The sequence below is a fragment of the Chenopodium quinoa genome, unplaced genomic scaffold (assembly GCF_001683475.1).
Source record: "Chenopodium quinoa cultivar QQ74 unplaced genomic scaffold, ASM168347v1, whole genome shotgun sequence".
NCBI lineage: Eukaryota > Viridiplantae > Streptophyta > Magnoliopsida > Caryophyllales > Amaranthaceae > Chenopodium > Chenopodium quinoa.
This window is the reverse complement of record NW_018745461.1, coordinates 120,685-142,588: the sequence shown is the minus strand read 5'-3', so window position 1 is coordinate 142,588 and position 21,904 is coordinate 120,685. Positions and strand designations below refer to the sequence as shown.

The 21,904-nt window shown below is 36.6% G+C and overlaps 3 protein-coding genes and 1 pseudogene across 4 annotated transcripts; 1 reads left to right on the top strand and 3 right to left on the bottom strand.

Moving 5' to 3' along the window:
- Positions 1-505: 505 nt before the first annotated feature.
- On the top strand, positions 506-13,194 carry LOC110714719. The gene is made up of 13 exons (XM_021893253.1): positions 506-692; positions 789-900; positions 969-1,051; positions 1,141-1,206; positions 1,283-1,383; positions 3,403-3,521; positions 4,310-4,350; positions 6,552-6,640; positions 7,371-7,545; positions 7,630-7,746; positions 7,915-7,959; positions 11,198-11,326; positions 12,750-13,194. Exons 1-13 carry the CDS (start codon positions 579-581, stop codon positions 12,882-12,884), a joined length of 1,326 nt encoding a protein of 441 aa, XP_021748945.1. The 5' UTR covers positions 506-578; the 3' UTR covers positions 12,885-13,194.
- Positions 13,195-13,407: 213 nt separating this feature from the next.
- LOC110714718 (transcription factor FAMA-like) lies at positions 13,408-18,134 on the bottom strand. Of its 2 annotated transcripts, XM_021893252.1 has the most exons (4): positions 16,186-18,134; positions 15,101-16,027; positions 14,482-15,000; positions 13,408-14,352 (listed from the first exon to the last, which is right to left on the bottom strand). In XM_021893252.1, exons 1-4 carry the CDS (start codon positions 16,210-16,212, stop codon positions 14,260-14,262), a joined length of 1,566 nt encoding a protein of 521 aa, XP_021748944.1. In that variant the 5' UTR covers positions 16,213-18,134; the 3' UTR covers positions 13,408-14,259. The 2 variants fall into 2 exon arrangements, with proteins under 2 accessions (XP_021748944.1, XP_021748943.1); XM_021893251.1 differs by lacking the exon at positions 16,186-18,134 and having other exon boundaries at positions 15,101-16,069.
- Positions 18,135-18,875: 741 nt separating this feature from the next.
- LOC110714939 (protein ALP1-like) lies at positions 18,876-19,653 on the bottom strand. Its single transcript, XM_021893493.1, has 2 exons — positions 19,464-19,653; positions 18,876-19,368 (listed from the first exon to the last, which is right to left on the bottom strand). The coding sequence occupies exons 1-2, from the start codon at positions 19,633-19,635 to the stop codon at positions 18,893-18,895; spliced, it is 648 nt and encodes a 215-aa protein (XP_021749185.1). The 5' UTR covers positions 19,636-19,653; the 3' UTR covers positions 18,876-18,892.
- LOC110714940 lies at positions 19,474-21,381 on the bottom strand (annotated as a pseudogene).
- Positions 21,382-21,904: the final 523 nt, after the last annotated feature.

Below are 21,904 nucleotides of genomic sequence, written 5' to 3'. Positions count from 1 at the left end.
TCTTCGTTCCCACCCATTATTCCAATCCATTTTGGAGATAAAAAGACGATCACAATCAGCTTTTGCTTCTTAATTAAAAAATGCGGCAGGGTACGTTCTATTCACCTGATTTTTACTAATCTGAACTTATCTGAATTTATTTGAACTTATTTTAGGTATAAATTGAACTTATCTTACTCCGTATTAACTCTGATTTGAACTTATTTTCCTTGAAATAAGTGAAAATAAAGTGAACAAAACAGGGCCTAAATAACCTCTCCTCCATCCAGTATTATACTCCCTAAGTCCCTTTGCACCTATTTTTTTTACCCCGTAGCCAATATTCAATTATATATAACTTGTATTATTATATTCAATTAAATTTAACTTTGTTACGGGAACATCAAACAAAATTTAAACTTTGTTAATCAATTAGGAAAAATTGATAGGAATAATCCCACCTTTTGAGCATCGGAGATTAATAATCCCACTTTTGGGATTCTTTTTAATAATCCGACGTTTGATATCAAATTGGCAAAGTGAAGTGAGTTGAAGGTGCGAAAGTGAATACGGTTGTTGAAGCTTTGACGTCCATAGCTATGTATCGGTCTGTTCGTGGTGTGTATCGTATTCTCCCTTGTTCTCCCGAACTCAAATGGAGAATATCAGCCGCCTATTTCTCCTCTCACGTCGACGTCAATCAGCCATTGCTGGTAATTTTAATTTGAATAAATTCATTCATTCATTGATTCATTTTGTCTGTTTTGGTTTTATAAGCTGGATAATCTGGGTTTGATTAACATTAACAGGTGCGTGATTTCATACACGCGGCGCTTTACGACCCTGAGCATGGTTACTTCTCCAAAAGATCAGCTTCAGTTGGAGTTTTGGATTCTAGTATCAACTTCAATCAACTTCAAGGTTATTCTCCATTCCAATTTCTGTCTATGCCCTATTCCAACTTCAACTATTAATTTTTTTGTTTCCAGGCAGAAAAGCTTATTTGCAACATCTTAATAAGGTTTACAAACAAAGTGAAGTTTCATGGTTCACTCCTGTCGAGCTCTTTAAGGTTTACATTTTTCTTTTTTTTTTTTTTTTTTTTTTGATCTAAAATTTTAAATTAGGTATTTAGATTTTACAAACAATCATCTCTCGCAGCCTTGGTATGCCCATGGAATTGCCGAAGCCATTTTGCGAACCGCTAATCTTTCAGTTCCGTTAAAAGTGAGTCCCTTATTCAGTTTTATGCTCAATTCTCTGTCTGCCTGCTTTTTCTTACTAAGATGTTATTTGAATTCAGATCTATGAAATAGGCGGCGGATCAGGAACTTGTGCAAAGGGTATAATGGATTATCTGATGTTGAATGCACCTTCACGAGTTTACAACAACATGACCTACATGTAGGTACATAGTCCAGGATAGCTTTACCTTTGTTACTTTTTAGGTGCTGGATACTGGATGTTCTCCTTATTTATTTTTATACTTTTGTCTGTTATTATAACAATGATTATTAGTACTGTTATTCTTTCATTGAATTGCATTTCTTCAGATTTCCTCTAATATTTAAATTGGGTTATTGTATTCACTTTATCTAAATCTTTATTTAATTTTGGAACCTAAGTCTATGGGGTGCTTTGGCGTGGGAATACTATGTGTAATCTTATCTTGAAGTTATTTTTCCTCTCCATTAAACTTCATGTGAGTTATAGGACTATTTTGGGTTTAGGAGAAATCTTGGGAGAAGACCTCTTTTCCGGAAAGTTATCAAGTGGAAATCCTGCTTCTTAAACCAAGTATTAGCCTCCATGAACACTCTCGAAGCCATCTCGGCTTGTCCCAACATGCCCATTCAAATCATCTCCAATATATAATTACCATCTCATATAAATCCTCCTACAATTGTCGTTTCTCTTCTGTATCTAAAACAACTTGGGGCATAAGCACTAATAACATTTACAAATTCCAATCTCCTTGCCACATAGCAACTTCATCTGTATCAACCTATCATCCTTCCGAGAGACCTCGATTACCTCTTTCGACAATCTCCCATCAAGAATCACACGAATTATATTCCTAGCTCCACCATTCCTAGTCATGTGGCTCGTTTTATACCCCAAAACCAAGCCTCGAGATCCTTCTTAAAGGCGCATGATGTTTACGCCTTTTCTCTTCCTCACTTTTACCACTTCTGCCAATTTCCTTCTATGTGACCCCACATTCCATGAACCAATCTGCAAACTAGAGTCCTTCATACCACGCTCCCTCGTGCCACGCTCCCTCGTGCCTCCAATTGCAAGCCCTTAATCATTTGACACCACACTTTGGGCAATGTGGCGCGTCACTTTCGGGCGACGACCTAGCAACCCTTGCATACTTATCCTTGCACCCGGGTCTAACACACCCCTGCTCATTAGACACCACACTCGGGCAATGTGGTGCATCACTTTTGGCAACCCTTGCATATATACCCTAATCTAGGAAATACAGCGCGTCGCTGAGTAGGAAACACCACCACAAAAATATCATTTTGCTCATGTCATGAGATGTGACAAAGTTTTACACCGGTTGTGACTGGCCTACCGAAACCCTCCTCTTTTATCCAGGCTTGGATTGGGTAGTGGGAAACCCAAAGAATTCTAGGATTTGGAGTACATACAGGTTGTCCAACTTAAAAAAAGAAATTATACAATGGGTAAATCAGGGAATACCGTAATACCCTCGGTATGGTGTCTTTTTTATTATTATTATTATTATTATTATTATTATTTTATTTTATTATTTTATTTTTTTCCCTCCTTTCTATTTGCAGTGCTATTAGCAAGTTTACTTTACCCTCTCTATAAGATAGTTTTTGATACCCAACATGTAAGTGTTTGACCCTTGGATCCTATACAGATTTGATAATTAGAGTAGTATTATTTATAACTAAGGGCTTATTTTAGAAGGTGAAGTACTTTGTTGAATGAATTGTTTGTGAAGCCTGAAAGTAGATAAGGAATTCATTTGAGTAGACTAGTGGGACCTTGGCTGAAACACAGTCTTTTCTGCTGATCAGTGCTCAGCTCACATGGGACATAATAGTGTTTGCAGTTTGTCCTATAGTTCATTTGACTTCATGGACGTATGAGTGTATGATTTCGGTATTTTTGGTCATTTACTGATGGAGCTAATTCAGGCTGAGTTTTTGAGCAGTATTACATAAAGTGGTAACGGTTGGGTTGACATTAGGCAGGATGGAGATAATATTTTTATGTGAGATTTATGGGGTGGAATTGCTTTCTATGGGATACAGGGTGACTTTTCATTGAAATTCGGGATGATTTAGTCATCTTATTGAAATTTGGATAGCACATTATAGTGATCAAGTGATGCATCTGCCCTCATGAAAAATTTTAAATTCATCTTTTTAATTATTGCAGATCTGTGGAGATTAGTCCTTCTCTAGCTGAAAAACAAAAGGAAACTGTTGGCCAAGTTCAGAGTCACAAATCAAGATTTACAGTTGAATGTCGTGATGCTGCAGATCGAAATGGATGGGGTGTGTTCTTTTTTACTTTTTCTGCTGTAAGTCTTAACTAATTAAACTTTTGGTCGTTATTGTAGAAAATCTTAATTATACTTGATTTCACAGAGAGCAAATTTAGTTATATTCTCTAAAAAGGGATGGGCTGTGTTCTTTTTTCTGTTGCAACTCAAAACTAATAGAACTTTTGATCATTATTGTAGAAAATCCTTAATCAAACTTGATTTTTCGGGAACACATGTAATTGAATCCTCTAAATAGATTTGTATAATTCTTCAGTATCTGTTTGAGTAGTTGTGTTGTGTAAGCTGTCCATATCTTTGCAGAAATACTGATTCCAAGCATTTAAAAAAAAAAAAAGGAGCAAGGTGCACTGTATTTAACTTAGGACTTTCCAACTTAAGCAGTGTTTGGCCAAGATGTTGGATTAGTTTTTTAAGTTAAGGAATAGAGAATTCCTAGAAGTAGAATTCCCTAGAAGGCATTACTGTTTCTGGCACTTAGATGCAGAAGATCCAATACTGGCCTAACACTATTAGATTATCATACCTGTCCATAATACACTGTTGATGCCTCCAAATGAAGATATATATTATTTTTTTGTCTTTGTTAAGATGATTATGTGTGTATGGTTAACTAAGGTATTTTATTTTTTGTGCAATAAATATGATTTGCATGGAATCATTCCCATCAATGATTTGCTTCAATATAGAAATATATACAACTTTTCTTCTGCACTTATATGAATTCATTCCCATTTACTATCTAATGTAAATGGATGTGATTTTTCTTGTTTTGAGTAGGTAATGTACAAGAGGAGCCATGCTGGGTCATAATGCTAGAGGTATATCAAACTCAATTATTAGTGTCTTGTAAATTGTAATAAACTTATATTGGTTGTTTGATTATAATATTTGCTCTGATTCTGTTTGCTAGTTGCAAAGTGGGGTGGGTAATTAGGGAGTTACTCAATTGGAAAGAGAGGTAGTTGGAAAGAGAGGTATTGCTGGAGAGGAGCCAATTTGATGAGAAGAGAGAGAATTATAAAGGAGTCCTTGTGATGAAGAGAGATAGAAATAGTTATAAAAAGGGTACTAACCGCAACCTTGACTAAAGCAATCCCTCTTCCTTCTTAATATACTACCTCTTATTTGCAACAAAGGGGGGTAACACGGACTCCTAGGCAAAATTTTTCAAACATAATTATTTAAATATAAGGGTAGTACTTAAGTATTAATCAAATTAAATTTAAAAAAAACGAAAAACAAAACCACTAAACCACCAATCCTAGAACCGATAACCACCACCACCGAACCCACTAAAACCACCACCACCGAAAACCACCATAACCGAACCCACTAAAACCACCACCATCGAAAATCCAGAACCCACCGAAAACCACCAACTACGTTGCACGGGGACGCCATTTGGCCAGTGTCCCCGTCCCCGGGACGTTACGGGTACGGATACGCCTCGGGGACGGCTAAGGGACGTCCCCGGGATGCGTTGACTTTTGGGCGACGTGTTGACTTTTTGGGGACGTTTCTAGGGACACGCGTGAGGCTTAACGCCGTCTCCAAGGGCAATTTTAGGCATTTGAAATGTTTAAAACTGTCGACCCTTTTCCATTTTTCCCCAATTCACACTTCCAAAATCAGAAGTTAGGGTTTCCCAATTCTCACTCCCTCTCGGCGGCTCACTCTCTCTTGGCGGTGAGGCTAGCGGCGGCGGTGGTGGAGAGGCTAACGGCTCACCTTCTGTTTCTCACTCTCTTCCATAGAATAAAAACTCGGCCGTTACGTCGCGAAACGGCCGAGTTGTAACGGATTTTGAAGGCACCGTTACGAGAATTCCTGTTTTGTAACGGTCTTTTATAAATCGCCGCAATCTCGGCCGTTTCCGCCGCAATCTCGGCCGTATCGGACGATACACGTCTATAACGCCTGTAAAATAGCTTGAATTGGCGAGTTTGTGGATTTTTCATCTAAAACACCATTGTTGTAGCTAGTTGAACCAATACTGGATCTGAATAAAACTGAGCTGTATTTCTAAATCAGTAAATTGGGTCATATTAAATACACTTAGCCGGCCAGCGTTGAAGGCTTTACTTTTAACATTAAAGGTCGCATGTTCGTGCCCATCTTCCTTTTTTATTCTTTTCCTTTTGACTTTTACATGGCCCAATCCCAAAACCCCCATATCATTTATCCATTTCCCAAACTAACCAAAGCAGCAAACACAAGCATTCACCATTTCTCCTACACGCTTCATATGAAGTGATTTTTTTTAGTTTAAAATCAAGCAAGTAGTGATTAATCATTATTTAGTTAAAGTAACCTAACTTGAAAAATGAACAATAGAATCATGTTATATTAAATTTCCTATTTATGATGATAGGATAAAAGTAGATCGCTTTTTACATGAAGACTCGTCGAGTTTCATTATAATTTTTAAGATTTTAAGGATGAATGGATGATGATGTAATAGATTGCTTTTTATAACATGAAAACTCGTCAAGTTTCATTATAAATTTTTTAACACGTGCGCACCTAAATTTTTATTTATAATTTCTATTTTGGATAGTGCTACTTGAATTTACTTTACATGTTTAAGGATTCTGAACCCCATAAGGAAAATTTTCTGGATCCGCATTGCTTCTTTTGCGCTGTTTAGCTGAGCTCATCATCACCCCTACACAAAATAATGGATAAAGACACACTGTGGGGCCTAAGAACTTTATAATATTGACGAGCTTTTGACCTATGGAGACAGATTGTCAGAGTCTTATGTCTCTATGAGTCTATTAAAACACCTTTGTTTTGAATTCTCTTACTGTACTTGAGGATAGGTATTTAACTTTTATTCCATGGGAGCCCTCTTAGTTTTTAGAAGCATACTTGAGGATAGGTATTTAACTTTTATCTTTAAATTTTACGATTAGGGCCATTTATCTCAAATCCTGTTTTTCATACTAGATCCTTGGTTTTATTTGGAGCCACCTTAGCAATGCTACATAACAAGTGCTCTCTCTATTTTTTTTTTCAGGTGCTTGATAATCTTCCTCACGATCTTATCTATGCTAAAAATCAAGCTTCTCCTTGGGAAGAAGTATGGGTTGAGAAGCAGCTTGACAGGTAGGCATAAAATTGCGAGTTAGATTGTCTTTGTTTATGAATTGACAGTCGAATGCACGCCTGCTCAAGAACAACAATAATTATTACCCATAACCGACGTAAAGAAGCAGAGAAGCTCCATATTTACATAATTATACCGAAAGTTCACTCAAGGGGGGGGGGGGGTATAACTGCGTTTTCCACTAATTTTTTTTTTATTATTGTTTTTTAAAAAAAGGCTACAAATTCACTCAGGTAGACATCTTTGCATTCTTATGATTTGTGTGATTCCATGAGAGGACAAGTTAGCAGGTGGTTTCACATCTCATGTTTATGCAACTATACATTTAGTTTAACATATATTACCAACGTAGGTCAAGCTTGTATTTACTTCTCATGGTCTCTTGCTTGAATTGATTAATCGTAAATAAATTGGGAGATTCCTTAATCTATGCTGCTTTGAATTGGATATGGGTGCTATTTTGCCTAAAACTGTGACATATAAAACATACTATTTAAATCTGGGCTTTTATCATTCAAAGAAAATTATAAACTCCAAATGACAACCAATGATAGATGGACTGGACACTGCTTATAGAATTTGGTGATTTTTTTTTTTTTTTTTTTAATTTTTATATTCTAATTTGATTTTCATATTCTGTGTTTTGGACCTGTTACTCTGTTCAGCAGTTGAGCTATGAGCCATAAATCTTAAATCCAACAGTAACTTGAAGTTAATTGAAATTGACAGGGCAACTCCTTCTGAGTCATACAGACCTTTAAAAGATCGATTAATTACACTTTGCATTGAGATATTCTCCGAAGATATTAATGGCCCAATAAATGGTGTAGCATCAGCTGCAAGAAACATTTTTTCTAAACTTTTCCCTAAGCCTCAACGTTGTTGGCTACCAACCAGCTGTCTGGTAAGCAGAATTTGATTTTACACATCTTTATCTGTTGCTTAAATTCATTGCTTGAAGATGAGATGGCTACTACTGTTCTGTCAGAAACTCATGGAGGCATTACATAGTGCCCTGCCAAAGATGTCGTTGATTGCATCAGATTTTAGTTACCTACCTGATGTGAGGATACCTGGTGTAAGGGCTCCGTTGGTCTCAGCAAAGGTAATTGGTTTATATGTAACAATGCATGGTTTTTTTTTTATTCTGCCTTTTCTATTTATCTTCTTGTGCTATGATTTCTTGAAACTGGCAACCTTCCTCAGAAATTATGTCGAGGTTCCTATATGCTTCTATCTCTGATTACAAGTATTTTTTATTGGTTCTGTGCAGATTGATGGCTGTAGCATAGATTATGATAGCTACCTGGATGCAAAGGTTTGCCTTGTTTTATTTATTTATTCCACCCCCCCCCCTCTCTCCCTTTAAGTCCATGTTCATTGCAAGCTGTGTAAAATTTTATCTAATACTATACTAAAATATCATTAAGATATCATATTCCGCCCCACATCTCGGAGTTTCAAGGTAGGAAGCTGGAGGTGCACTATTGTGCCTGATGACCCTGTTCAGAATTCTCTCTGATATATTCTGTTAGGAATGACATGCCATCCCATCATTGCCACAAATGTTGTGATCATATATAAAAACTGGCCACTGCAACTTATAGGCGTTATTGCATAAAATAACTATGTCAAATAATACAAAAACGTTATTTTTATACTATTGGTTCATCCGCTGGATTTACTATGTCGTTAAATGGATCCCATACTCCTTTGCTACCGGCGAAAAGTGGGTATAAAAAATGGTACGTCTGATGTAAGTTCTGATGATCTGAACTTTGTTACTAATGGCAACCGGGATTAGTGTATTTAGCTTAGGCAATGTGTTTCGTAATGGAGTTTCCAAGTGTTTTCCTTTGTGAGAATCTATCATAAAAATTGATAGATCTATATACATTAAATATTGTAATAAGCTACCTAATAAAGCATAAAATGTTGGCGTTGACTTTTCCTTTTTGCTTATTGTTTTTTTCCTTCCTTTTTTCCTCCACTTTCACCTAAAATTCAATCTTCTCCTTCCTCGAAGCCCTCATGTTCATCTTACTTAACCTGTTGTTGAAGAAGACCAACCCATAAAAAAATGCTTGTCCAATACTTCACCATGTTAAATAGATAGTGGATTTTGTTTCAAAATCATTATTTTCTAAACCCTTTTGAGAAATTTACTTATTTGTTAGAGGTGAGATAGGAATTGTAACTTGCTTTAAGGTTTTTGTTGTTGGTGTCCGCCATTGATGTCAAAAAACTTTTTTGCCATTTTCATCCTCAAGAGTCAAAGATGCTAAGAGCTCACTTTTGAGGGATTATGATGAGGAATTTGCCATTATTTGAAGGGCGAGAGTGAGAATAGAATTTGGTGACTTAGCGGCTACAATGTGAAATCGTGAATTAACTCCTAGAATTCGGTGTCATAAAAATTGTGAGAATGCCTTTGAGGCTGTAATTGGAAGGAAAAAGGCAAAAATATATGATGCCAACATTGGAAAAAAAAGCGTAGTCTAAGTTCTAATAAATTGTACATAACCGCATCCACCTTTTCCTTTTCCATCTTTTATTTATCTTTTCTAGCATTTAGGGCCACTGGTTTTTGATGCTAAACTCAGGTGATAATTTGGTATACCACTTTCAATCAAAGACATAGCAAACCTTGCATACTTATGACAACCCTCATGGCCCCATGTCTATGAAGTGTATCATACTGTGGAGTAGGGAATGCCCCTATAATATATCCACCCGAAGGAGATGAGGATATGTGAGAAAATACCTCAGATTTACTAATTAGCAAGGTCGATCATGTATGTCAATCAATCAAGCCTTAATCCCATAGGTGGGATGGATCGACTACATAAACCAAGAGTGATTATTGTATATAGTCATCCACAAAAATCTTCCTCTTCCATCCTTTACGATCAAGTACCTCATTCTCATGCAACTCCATAAGCTAACCAATGACAATAATTTTCTTTGGTTTACGATCTTCCTAACTTCTAACCAAGTCATTTTTGGTCTTGCTTTACCTCGTTTAACCTCTCCATGATCCCACTCTTCGTACCGGTGTACCCTAGGGTCTCTGTCATACATGCCTGAACCAATGACAAAATTTTTCTTTAGTTTGTCTGCAATACCTAGAACACCCACTTTAATGTGTATAACTTCATTTATGATTCTATCCGAGTGTTCCTGCACATCCATCGTAGCATGTGCATTTTCATAACCTCCATCTTTTTAATGTGCTCCTTCTAAAAAGCAACACCGGTCTTATAGAAGTACTATAGAATTTCCTCTTCAACCGTAAAGGAATGCTTCAGTCACATAACACTCCCATGGCCGCTCTCCATCCAAGTCCCGTGGGCCACATCTTGATTAATGTCACCATTTTTTGGATGATTAACCCAAGATAATTAAAACACTCACTCATGGTCAAATCCTTTCCGTTCAAACTCACTAACTCACTAACTCACTACATCACCTGCTTTGTGAATCAAAGTGGCATACTAGATATTCGGTCTTACTCCTACTTAGCGTAAACCCTCTAGATTCCAACTTTTGCCTCCATTGAACCAGTTTGGCATTAACCCCATCTTTAGTTTCATCTACCAAAACGATATCATCCACAAACAACATGCAACATGATAAGTAAAATGTGAAGGGTTCTACTCTTGGAGATTAAGTAAGCCGAATAAATTGTTGCCATGGTTGGCCCTATAGCCATTTATTTTCTTTTTTTTTCTCTCTCCTCTCTTTAGTGGCATTTTTTCTTTTCATTTTTTATATTCTTCCTTATTTCCAGTCCTCTAAGAGATAAATTAGACATGAAGTTATTCGTAAGAAAGTGGGTGTTGCAGGCATTGCAAACAAACTAAGGGAAAATTGTCTGCGTTGGTTCGGGCATAAGAGTGGAAGAGTGGGATCATGGAGAGCTTTAACGATGTAAACTAGAAATGGATTTGTATGAGGATGAAGTATTTGACCGTATGGTGTGGAAAAGGAAGGTTTTTGTGGATGACTATGTGGAATAATCACTTTTGGTTCATGTAGCCGACCCCACTTATGGGATTAAGACTTTGATTGATTGATTGATTTTTTCTGTCCCCTTTCATGTGGTCTCAACTCTCAAGTCCCACAACATGTTTTTTGTTTTATCGAGTCATCTTCTTGGGTTTTATATTTGTGATTGGGTCACAGTATTTCACGTGGCTCAAGTCCCACAACATTTTTTTTTTTTTAAATCTAGTTATTTGCTAGGGTTGTGTATTAGTGATTGGGTTTTAGACCCACAGAAGTTACTTGGACCTGGCAGTTTATTCTAGAGCTTAGTAGTATAACTCTCTTTGTTAAACTTATAAAATAATTCTAATCTATATTCTATACCATGTATTAGTTTAGGACAGTGTTCCTGTGTCCTAAATTTTCATATTTAACTCATTTTTGTACTCGTATGCGATGCAGTTCAAGTATCATTGCATAGTCTAAATAGGTTTGAGCTATGAAAAGCATACTTCTAATGATCAGGATAATACTTTATAATTAATTTCTTTCTTATCTTCCTGTTGCAGGGTGATGCTGATATCTTTTTCCCAACAGACTTCTGGCTTTTGGAACGCTTTGATCATTATTGCTCTGGTTGGCTGGAAACAAGCCAAAAAAATCCATTGAAGGAAAAGAAGAGGAGGCGGACGATTACAGTAAGTAGCATGTCTGACTTAATAGTTCTTTCAATTAATTAAATACTATGTGGGTTGGCCAACTGTTAGCTTACCTTAATGTCCATGCAGAGTGAGTGATTCATGTGGATAATATGAAGTTTGGGAGAATTCATGTTTAATCCGTCTTTTGATATCGTTTGCCATCTCATTCTCTTCCCATAATAAATTTAGCTTAAGATAATTTCAGGGTTATAATTTAAGTTTTAATAGGTTAAAATAACTTCAAGTGTAATTTTATTCCCTTCTACTAGCATGACCTAGCAGCTTAGCCTATGGAATTGGATTGACTGATTATGGTCCAACAACTTGTGCCTGTCATCATGACTGTGTGTAACATTGATTTTAGCTTCCTGATGTGGCAACGACTTTTGAGCTTTTATCCTTTCCGAAGGTAGTCTTTTTCCGAGGGAAGTAGTAATTTTCTCTTTAAATTTTGTTCTTAAGAAGGTAATTTAATACCTTTTTTATTCCAGATTACTTGACACGTTTCTTTTCGGCACACATATTAAGGTGAAGTGAGAGGAAAAAGAAAAAAAATACCCTTACCCTACCATTATCCACCTATTCTTACCTTGGCCCTTCTCGTTGGCAAGTTGACTGAACAACCAGCTGCCACCATTCCCACCTTTGTCACCACCTTTTTCCTCACCATAAAACCTTCTCCCCTCTCCTTTTCCAGACCTACAGTCCACCACTCCCTCGGTTGTTTAGGGTTGTGGTTTCTACTTTATAAAGAAGCCGAAGGAGATAGAGATTGCAGGAAGAGGGTGGTGACTCAAGTTAGGTTTCCAGAGTGGATATGGATCATGTCCCACAAAACATTGCCGACATTGATCATTTTGTGCTTCTGACGTTGACACTTGTTAGAAGCTTCGTTGGCGAGGAAGCTGATGAACTCCAACATGGTAGCCTGCATGATTTCCATGCGTCTTTCGAGATTTTAGCCATCCATTGGAAAAGGCTGCTTGTTTATGGAGGAGTGAGTGGAAGAAAGGGTGAGGGGGTTAACTGCAATTCTGCAAGAGATTTGTTGGAGTGGGGTCATTTGTCAAATATCTAGTGGTGGAGTGAGGAAGGTGAGATGATGGAATGAGAGATTAGAGGATTTGTTATGATGAAAGGAGGAGAGAAGAGGACTAAGATAAATTAGTGACGGTAAAATTTACATTGTAACATATAAAATTTACCGAATATGGAAATGTTTGAACTGACAAGAAACTGTCCAAAGAAGAATACCTAATCAGGGCTGTCACCTAATTTGGAACGAAGGAAGTATGTCATCATTCTCCTTGATCATATCTTGGTTGACTTATTATGGCATTGATTTTCTGTGTTTTCATTTAATAATAGTTTCCATCAGTTTCAATTGGCCTTTTGTAACCTCCCCAATTTTTGTTTGCAGCTTGATACATCTGCTTTCATGGAACAATTCGGGCTGCCGTCAAAAACAAGAACCAAAGATGGTTACAATCCGCTGTTAGATGACTTCAAGAATACCAAGTTCTATCTCAGTGTGCCAACTTATAATATCAAATAGGTGATGGAGAACTTCCCTTGGCTAGAAATTCAGAGACCCTAGACAAAACACTTGCCTTGTAAGCTGCCCCAGGTTTTCACTTGTAATTTTCCATACCTAGCAGTAGGTAAAAGATTAGAAAAACCTGATAATAAATATAGAAGTATAAGTTAACCAAAATGGCATAGTGATTCAAGCGACATCCCTTTTAATTATTGAACATTTTTATTGTTTAGCCAATGTAAAGATGGTGGGCATTGGCTCAAGTCCAAAAAAAAAAATAAAAAAAAATAATGAGACATAAAATCACATGGTAATGGATATAATCCAATAAACTTCTATGGCCCCGTTCTTTAGAGCTGTTTTGCTCTGCTCTGTAGAAATTTGCTCTAATCTGCTTTGCTAATTTCTACTCTACTCTGTCCAGAAGCTCAAAAGAATAGGGCCATAGTCTGTCATTTGTTACTTTCCAATATTTGAATTTGGTAACATAAAGTACTTTTTAGTTTTTACATAATATACGTGGTGCTCGAAAGCTCAAAAGAACAGGGTCATAGTATGCCATTTGTTACTTTCCAATATATTTGAATTTGGTAACATAAGTACTTTTTAGTTTTACGTAATATTTGTGGTGCAAATATATACTACACTTGAATTTACCTAATTCCATTTCCCTAAAAAAAATATTGACAAGGTGGAACCCCTTGATCTATTGTGAATTGTGATGATTGTGTGTGATGCAACGGTTGGGTGTTACACCCTAATACCGACGGGATGTTAAATTTCAATCATGTAATCTGACAAGTCAACGCTCCCCTTTGGCCATGCATGTCGTCATATGTATATATGGGGTCTGTTGACTTTCTAACTAAACTCTAGCTTGTACGATTGATCTTAACTCTTGCTTTCAATATTTGACGTTTTATTATCCGCAGCCCTACATGATTTGTATCTCTTCAAACCTCAATTCTCAATGCATTTTTATTTGGTCATACTCATAATATATCCTCCCTTCTCTTTCTTGTATAATCGTATTTGTAATTAATAGCTGCCCATTTCAATTTTGTCCAATGTACATGATGGATGTGTTGTGTTTATAAGGATTTGACATTTCTTTTTGGATTTGCTCCAATTCCAATTTTTTTTGAGTCACACATTGTCAATGGCTCTATTCGCTAGCTATGTGCTTAGTTGCTTACTTTAAAAACATCAAAATAACAATAACGAAATATTAGTAGCATATAATACGACTTTGTTATAAGAGTCATATTATACACATTTATAGAGTGACCTTACTGATTGTACATGTCTGTAACTTTTTGTTCCAAGGTATTATAAAATTTTAAATTAACGTACAACATATTAAGTTAATAACTTTTTATCTGAGGAAATAACCTTAAATGATATTGGTATTGGCATGAATAAAAGTAAAAATTTGCTGGACAGAAGCAGCAATATCCTCTGCAGTGAACCGTGCTTCATTAGCAACCTACAAAAATCGGTATTGAGTAATATTATTTTGCTGGATTACATGTACTCTATATAGTCTACAATGGAGTATCTGAATCAGGCAGTTATTATATTAGAATGGATCGAGAGAGTAAGGCAAGCAATTTACCTTAACATTGAAAGAATAAAGAACAGTCTGCTCAATGGTCGTGATGTTGGTGTGGAGAATAGTGAAGTGCAGATCCTCAAGGGCAGCAATGGCCTTGATGAGTTGGCCATGCCGTCTGCGAGAGAGTATCTTAATTAAAGCATCAAAACCTAAGACCTTCACTTCTACGTCTGCAAAGCAAGACTTGCTCTCAGCAGTCTCTTCGCGGAGCAATCCTGCAGGCGTAGGCGTAGGCGTAGCCATAGGGTCCAACTGATGATCCAAAAGCCTGAGTTGATCATCATCCTGATGATGGTACTGAGTACCCATTGGTGGAGGAAAAGCCAGAGGTGGTTGTACTTGTGGCGTTTGCTGAACTAGTCCTAGTGCTGTTGATGATGATGAGGTAGAAGAGTCTCCCATGGCCCGCGGTTGATCTCCATACAGTCTCCTCCTCTTCTGGGACTCCAGACACTGTAGTAGTTGCTCCAGTTCTCTCACAAACTCTATTGCTCCTCCTATTATCGATGCTTGGTCTCCCTACATTACCATCTTCATAAGTACCAATTTACATGCTACAATGTAAAAAAATTAATCAATCAATTTTATCCTAATAAAAAAGAAAGGTATAGTTACATACCCTTTGGACATAGGAGCTCGGCATAAGAGATCTCAAAACGCGAAGGTGCTCGTTCATTTGCTTTCTCCGGTTTCTTTCAACGGCAATATGAGTCATCCTTTGACTTTCCACTTCCTCATTTGTCTTGATACTACGAGGCCTTTTCCTCTTGCTGCTGCTGCTGCTGCTTTTATTATTATGCCCCATTGTTCCTGCTGCTGCTCCTCCTTCGGCTCCAATTCTCTCACCAGTACTTAACCCCATAAGATTATTATCATCATTAGTAGCATTACCGAGAAACTCAAGCTGCACCGGGTTACTGAGATTGTTAGTAGATGTTGACAAAACACCAGCAGTAGCAGCAGCAGCATCTTCACCATATTCTCTATCTCTGAAATCCTGTAAAGGATCACCAAATCCTCCATCTCTATCATTAATACTGTTATTGGTTGGAGTATTGCTATCATCGTGAATACTGCTTGTATTATTATGACCTGGGACCATATGTGAGTTACTAAGTACAGGAAACTTGAGGAAATAAACAGGGTCTATCCCAGTGATGGTGTGGTCGTCCTCTTGATCCGCGTTGCTATTCTCCTGAATATCATGATGCTGCCTAGGATGGTTAAGTGCCAACTTTGGCCCAAAATCTGCAAACTGCATAACATCTGCAAAGCTCAGTGTCCTATCCATGTTAATGTTGGGCTGATCCAGCAGAAGTGGTTGTTGATGTTGATGTTGATGTTGCTGCTGCTGTCGTTCCGAATGATAAGCTGTTCTTGATGGAATCCCGTTGTTAATAAGGTCGGGAGGAGGATTGCTTAGCATGTAATCCACCATAACTGATCCGCTCCCGTGAGGTTGATGATAAGGCAGCAATGAATTATTATTTGTAGCAGAAGAGTCATCTACATTGGCAGAAAATCTCCCTCCTGCTTCAGTGGCCGCCTGCACAAGTAGTGGAGACACAGAGTACCCCGTAAATAACATGATAACAAAAAGGGTAGCTACTAGCTAGAGTAGAGAGAGAGGTAAAAAAGGGTTTTGTCAACAAAAATAAGTGTACATGTAAATTTTAAATAAACTATGAATGATCATGATCGTACCTCGTAGTTGATCTCTTCTCTCTGCATCAGACTTTATACACGTCGTTAGTAGGACCTAGCAGTTAAAATTTGTTGGGTACGTGGGACAAGATCGATGATGTAACATTAAATAGGGAAAGTGGCCTTAGTTGAACTCTGTCACAAGAGGACAATATATGTTTGTATATGAAATTGTATTCATAGGTGGTGTATAGTACGTGGGCTTCCTGCGCGGTTGTGGGAACTGGGAAACTACCAAATGTTAGCAGCGACTACTAATCTTACAAGGGATATGAGAGTGATATTCATGGTTTTTCCTTATATTAGCAACAATTTAGTAACTCGCATACGTGCAATATTGGATGTGAATTATGGTGAAGAAATGACATACAAGCTAAGTTACAAGGAGGCCTTTAGAGCAGTATGTCTCGTTAAATTTATGAATGAAAACAATTTAGTATTGTAGATGAATACATACATGTAAATTTGGAGAGATATATATAGTCACATGCAAAAACAAGTCAAGAAAGAAAAGAGGGGTGGGGGTTTGACTTAATCAGGAGCCTTTGCAGAGTAAATATCCAGCAGCAGAGGCAGCAACACCAACAGCACCACCATCAATTAAATATGGGATTGGATGACTTGATTTGGCTTTTCATGATTCTAATTAATGTCATTCACAGGCCAACCAACGCTCTTTTTTTCGTTTTTTTTTTGGCTTTCTCATGATTCTAATTAATCTTCTTCCATTCAACTCCATCACTCGTAATATCAAAACTTACTTAGCTTTTCAAATTTCAAAATTTCCTTTTTTGAATTCTCCATCCATCCTAAATCATGATTTCCGTGATATATCTTATACTTTTAGACATCCAATCAGTTTTCTAAACCTCTTCGCAATCCATTACCAATATTTGTATAAAGACCTCTTGGCAGATGCATGAAAATGCTTGTCGACCCAAACGGGATGTCAGTGGCCTGCCCCAGTGGGGCGGGGATGGGTCTCGGTGTGACGGGTGCTGGGGCAGGGATGGGGAGTAAGATGCATTTTTGGGGATTCACCTTTTGTACTTTTCTTCGTTTGGGGACTAACCTTTCACTTTTCATCGTTTGGGGATTACCGATCACTAGAATTCAAAAATCCGGTCACTTGATAAAAAAAATAAAATAAATAAATCTCCCTAAATTTGTTGATTACAACTATCAAAAGATAAAATTCTTAATATAAAATTAATCAATAGTCCTTGACTCTAAAAAAATACTACTCCGTTTCGTATTATCTGCAACAATTTCCCAAAACGGAAACTATACATTATGTGCAACAAACCAAAAGTTACCTCTTTTAGTAATTTTTTTTGTATAAAATTACCACCATACCCTTACTAAATTTTACTTAACTTTAATAAACAACATATTAACTCTTTAACCCAAATTAATTTATCTCTAATTAAAATCCTAACCCACATCCTCTCTCCTCCCTCACAACCATATCCACCATCAACACCACCAATTTTTCTCTCTCCTCCCTCTCAACCACCACTAGCACCATCCTTATCCTCTTTCTCTCTCTTCTCTCACTACACCACCACCACGCAGTTCCACCGCACCACCACCGCCTTGCAGATCCGCACCATCTCTTCTTTCTCCTCTCTTCTCTTGTGGTTGTGGGCGCATTTCATGGTGGTGAGATGGGGTTTCGATTCTTGATGGTGGTGAGGTCGGGTTTCAATTTGATGGTGGTGGTGAGGTAGGTCGGGTGTCAATTACCCTCGATTGCCGCGCGCCCCTCGTACTGGTGACAGTCGCCGATTTCTCCAACTCCAGTTCGCCGCCCTTTTCACCCTTTTCAAAGTCGTGGTCGTGCGATTTGGGGGTCTGCGATTTGGGGTCTGCGATTGGGGGATCTGCGATTTTGGGTGGTGGTGGTGGGGCTTCGTGCGATTTTGGGTGGTGGTGGTGGGGTTGCGATTTGGGGGTCTGGTTGTGGTGTTGGTGGTGGTATAAGTTGGCTGGTTGGGTTTTGGGTGGTTGTGGTGGGGTTATTTTCTCTCACATCCAATTAATCACATGCCCTTTTGTTTCCTAATCTTTGCTTAAGAAATTTTGCCTTGGAAAATGTGCAAGGCCCTTTGTTGCAGATAATACGAAACGGAGGTAGTACATTGGCAGAAAACCCTTGTAGAGTCTAAAGTGTTAAAAATTATAACTGGATGACCCCAAAATGTTAAATTTTCTGCAAAAAATAAATAAATAAATAAATGATAATAATAACTGGGTTAGTAATGAGAATTTTTTAACACAATAATATTTTGATTAAGTCATGTTTGGCAAAAGTAGCGGTAGAGGGTAGCGGGTAGCTGTTGAGTAGCGGGTAGCTGTCAACAAGTGCGGGTGAAGGTTAGCTGTCAAAGTAGTTGTTGATAGTATGAGTGTTTGATAAATTTAGCGGTTGAATTATGTAAAAATAATAAAATTTACAAATTAAATAGTTACTATATTATAAAATCGGTAAATAAAAGTCATAAATAATAAAGGCCCTAATAATAATAATAATAATAATAATAATAATAATAATAATTACATAGGTACTAGTATAAAAAAAATACATTTATCCTCATCATAAAAAAACAATACTAATAATAACAACAACAATAATAATAATAATAATAATAAATAATAATAATAATAATAAACAAAGCAATTCGATAAAAGAGACTACTGGTGTTTCTTATAATAATCGACGTCTCTCATTTCTCGCCTTCCATAAAGCAGCTACTATTTTGTCACGAATGATTTTCATTTCAGTGCAACTTTCTGTGCAATTTTGACCTTGGGGAGTAACACGGACATCAGGAAGCTCACATGATGGTATAAAATTAGGATAATCCTCTAACACTCGAAAAAGGGGATCTTCTGGAGAATTTATTCGAATGTAGTTATGTAGTGCAAATGTTGCAACCACAATCCGTATTTGTGTCTCAATGCTAAATTGTGGCATACTTCTTAGTATCTTCCACCTTTGCTTCAAAACTCCGAAACATCTCTCAATGCAACTTCGAAGAGATGAGTGCCAACGATTAAAAGTTTCACGCTCATTTTTTGGAGGCTCGTTTTCAAATTGTGACTTATGGTATCTTGTCTTCGGATATGGTACAAGATAACCTTTTCGATCTGGATACCCTTTGTCGGCCAAATAGTACTTACCTATCACAAATTCACAATATAAATGATATTAACATAAACTACCTAATAATTACCTAAAGATAATATATACTATAATTTCAAAGAATTATGCACACCTTCAGGCAGTTTAGGAAACTTAAAAGCTGGAGATTCAATTGCATGAAGAAATACACGAGTATCATGCGCGGAACCTTCCCAACCCGCTGATACAAACGTGAAACACATATCAAAATCACATGCAGCTAATACATTAAATGTAGGAATTCCTTTTCTTCCTCTATAAGGCATTTGTAGAGCCTCCGGTATACATGCCTCTATATGTGTACCATCAATACATCCAATACAATCCTGAAATACAATCAATATTAGTCTTTCATATCAAAACTATAATCTAATGACATAATCTAATGACAACACTACAAAAAAAAAAAGGAAAAAGATTACCTTAAAATAAGGCATATATCTTGCATCTGTTGTTATTTTTGCCGACACTTGTGTAAAAGTTGGATCATATGGTCTTATAATATCATATGCAAGCCCCTTGGATTTTCGACAAGAAATTGAATTGAGGACATCATGAAATGCCCTACTTATAGTTTCCCCGGAACGTTGAAAACGCTCACCAAGAACTCTATTTGAGGCACCTTGAGCAATTGCAATCCAAAGTTTGCGCATTCTTTCCTCATCAATATCCATATTAATAACAAACCTGCCAATTATAAAAATAAGTCATGAATAAAACTATCATAAAAAGTACTAAAAAATTTCTCTAGGAAAAACATACATAACACAAATAATCCAAGTATTTCACATAGAACAAATCTAAATTTTTATTTTACCACTAGAGAAAACAAAAAAACATTTTTTTTTCTAAACTAATACTAGTTATTACCCTTAATATATAGATATGCTAACCACTTAGCTCTGCTATCATCATCCTCCATACTCAAAAAAATCTCTCTTTTAGTTGCATCTCCAATGACAGTAGTAGCAAAGCACCAAAACTCACTATGTTTCTCCAAATACTCATTTTCCACCATACGACTTATGGTATTCATTGCTGTGGAAATCGTGGACACATTTGATGTACTACTTTGACTAATTTGTTTAACACATTCTGTCATTTCAATAATTCCCTTAGATATCATTGCAGATCCCGCTGATTGTCTTCTTGTACGTTTCACTTGACCACTATTAGACTTTAATGGAAGCTGCTTTTGAATCTTATTAGAAGGACGAGTGTCATTGTTTACAGCTTCACTAGTCACTTGTGATGACCTACTTCCCGAACTACCTAAGTTAGCATCATTACGTGCTTGCTCTATAAAATGTTGAAAAAAAATTCCCCTCATCATTAAGTAGATCTTGAGCATATTGGTCACTTGGAAAATAGTTATCACCACCATCATTATCAATATTCCCTTCCTCTAAATTTTCATTTTGTATAGTAAGATCTTCAAAGGGGTCTATTGAGGGCACATAAACATTCTCTCCTGTTGCATAAGAATCTCCAAACAATTGTTCCCACTTTTGTTCAAACTCCAAGTTTACACCCCTTAGTCGAAACCTTTGGAAATCTGAATTTTCCTACATTAAATTATTATAAAAATTAAAATGTTATTAAAAATAATTTCATACTATAATTGTTAAAATGAAGATTATATAATAGATTAAATTGTGAATTTTACACACCTTGATTTTTCTTTGCCACCATTCATTTGTAGCGTCAATTTTTCCCGACTTTGGATCCCATCCTATACCCGTCTCTGATTGATTTAAGTTTTTCCAAAGACGCCAATCTTTTCTCATTGTGTCATATTTGTTCTTGCAAGTATTTGAATTACTTAATTCACGACCAATTTTTTGTTCGACATCCGTTTGAATTTCCTTCCACCTAAAAAATTGTGCCTTCCCATTTTCCTTTATAAATGCAAGACAAACATCACATAGGGTGATTGAATCCTCGTCACTCCACTTAAAACTACCGCCACTGCCTCGTGTTTCACCGCCCCGCGTTTCCTTTGTTATTTTTTTTTACTCGATGATGAGGCCATCTAACCACCAAGCACATAAAATCATCAATTCAACCAAGTATTAACAAAATAGCACATACACCACATATTTTAAGTTCAATAACAAATATTTAATACTTTCTGATTTTTGCAACTCTGATTTCAATTTATAGGTAAGGCCTAGCATATAAGAATAATAGACATTACAAGCTTGCCTTGTTTGACCATAAATTATAAGATACAAGCTAAGGTCAGAACATAGGAGTAAATCAACCATTAGTATAATCACTTCTAAAACCTTAAAGAGCTATGACTGACAAATCAATTATTACAAAGACCATATATTGAAAAAAAAAATTAGCATAATCTTGAATAATTGGTAGTGGCAAAAACAAATTTAATACGAAGTAATAATTATAGCACTCGAAACTACGGGAATAAATTCTATCAAAATTTCACCAAAGGCTCTAATTTATCATCTTGTGTAAAACACACACATACACGCAATTATTTAAGAAATACTCTTAATTACTCGTATTAAAATA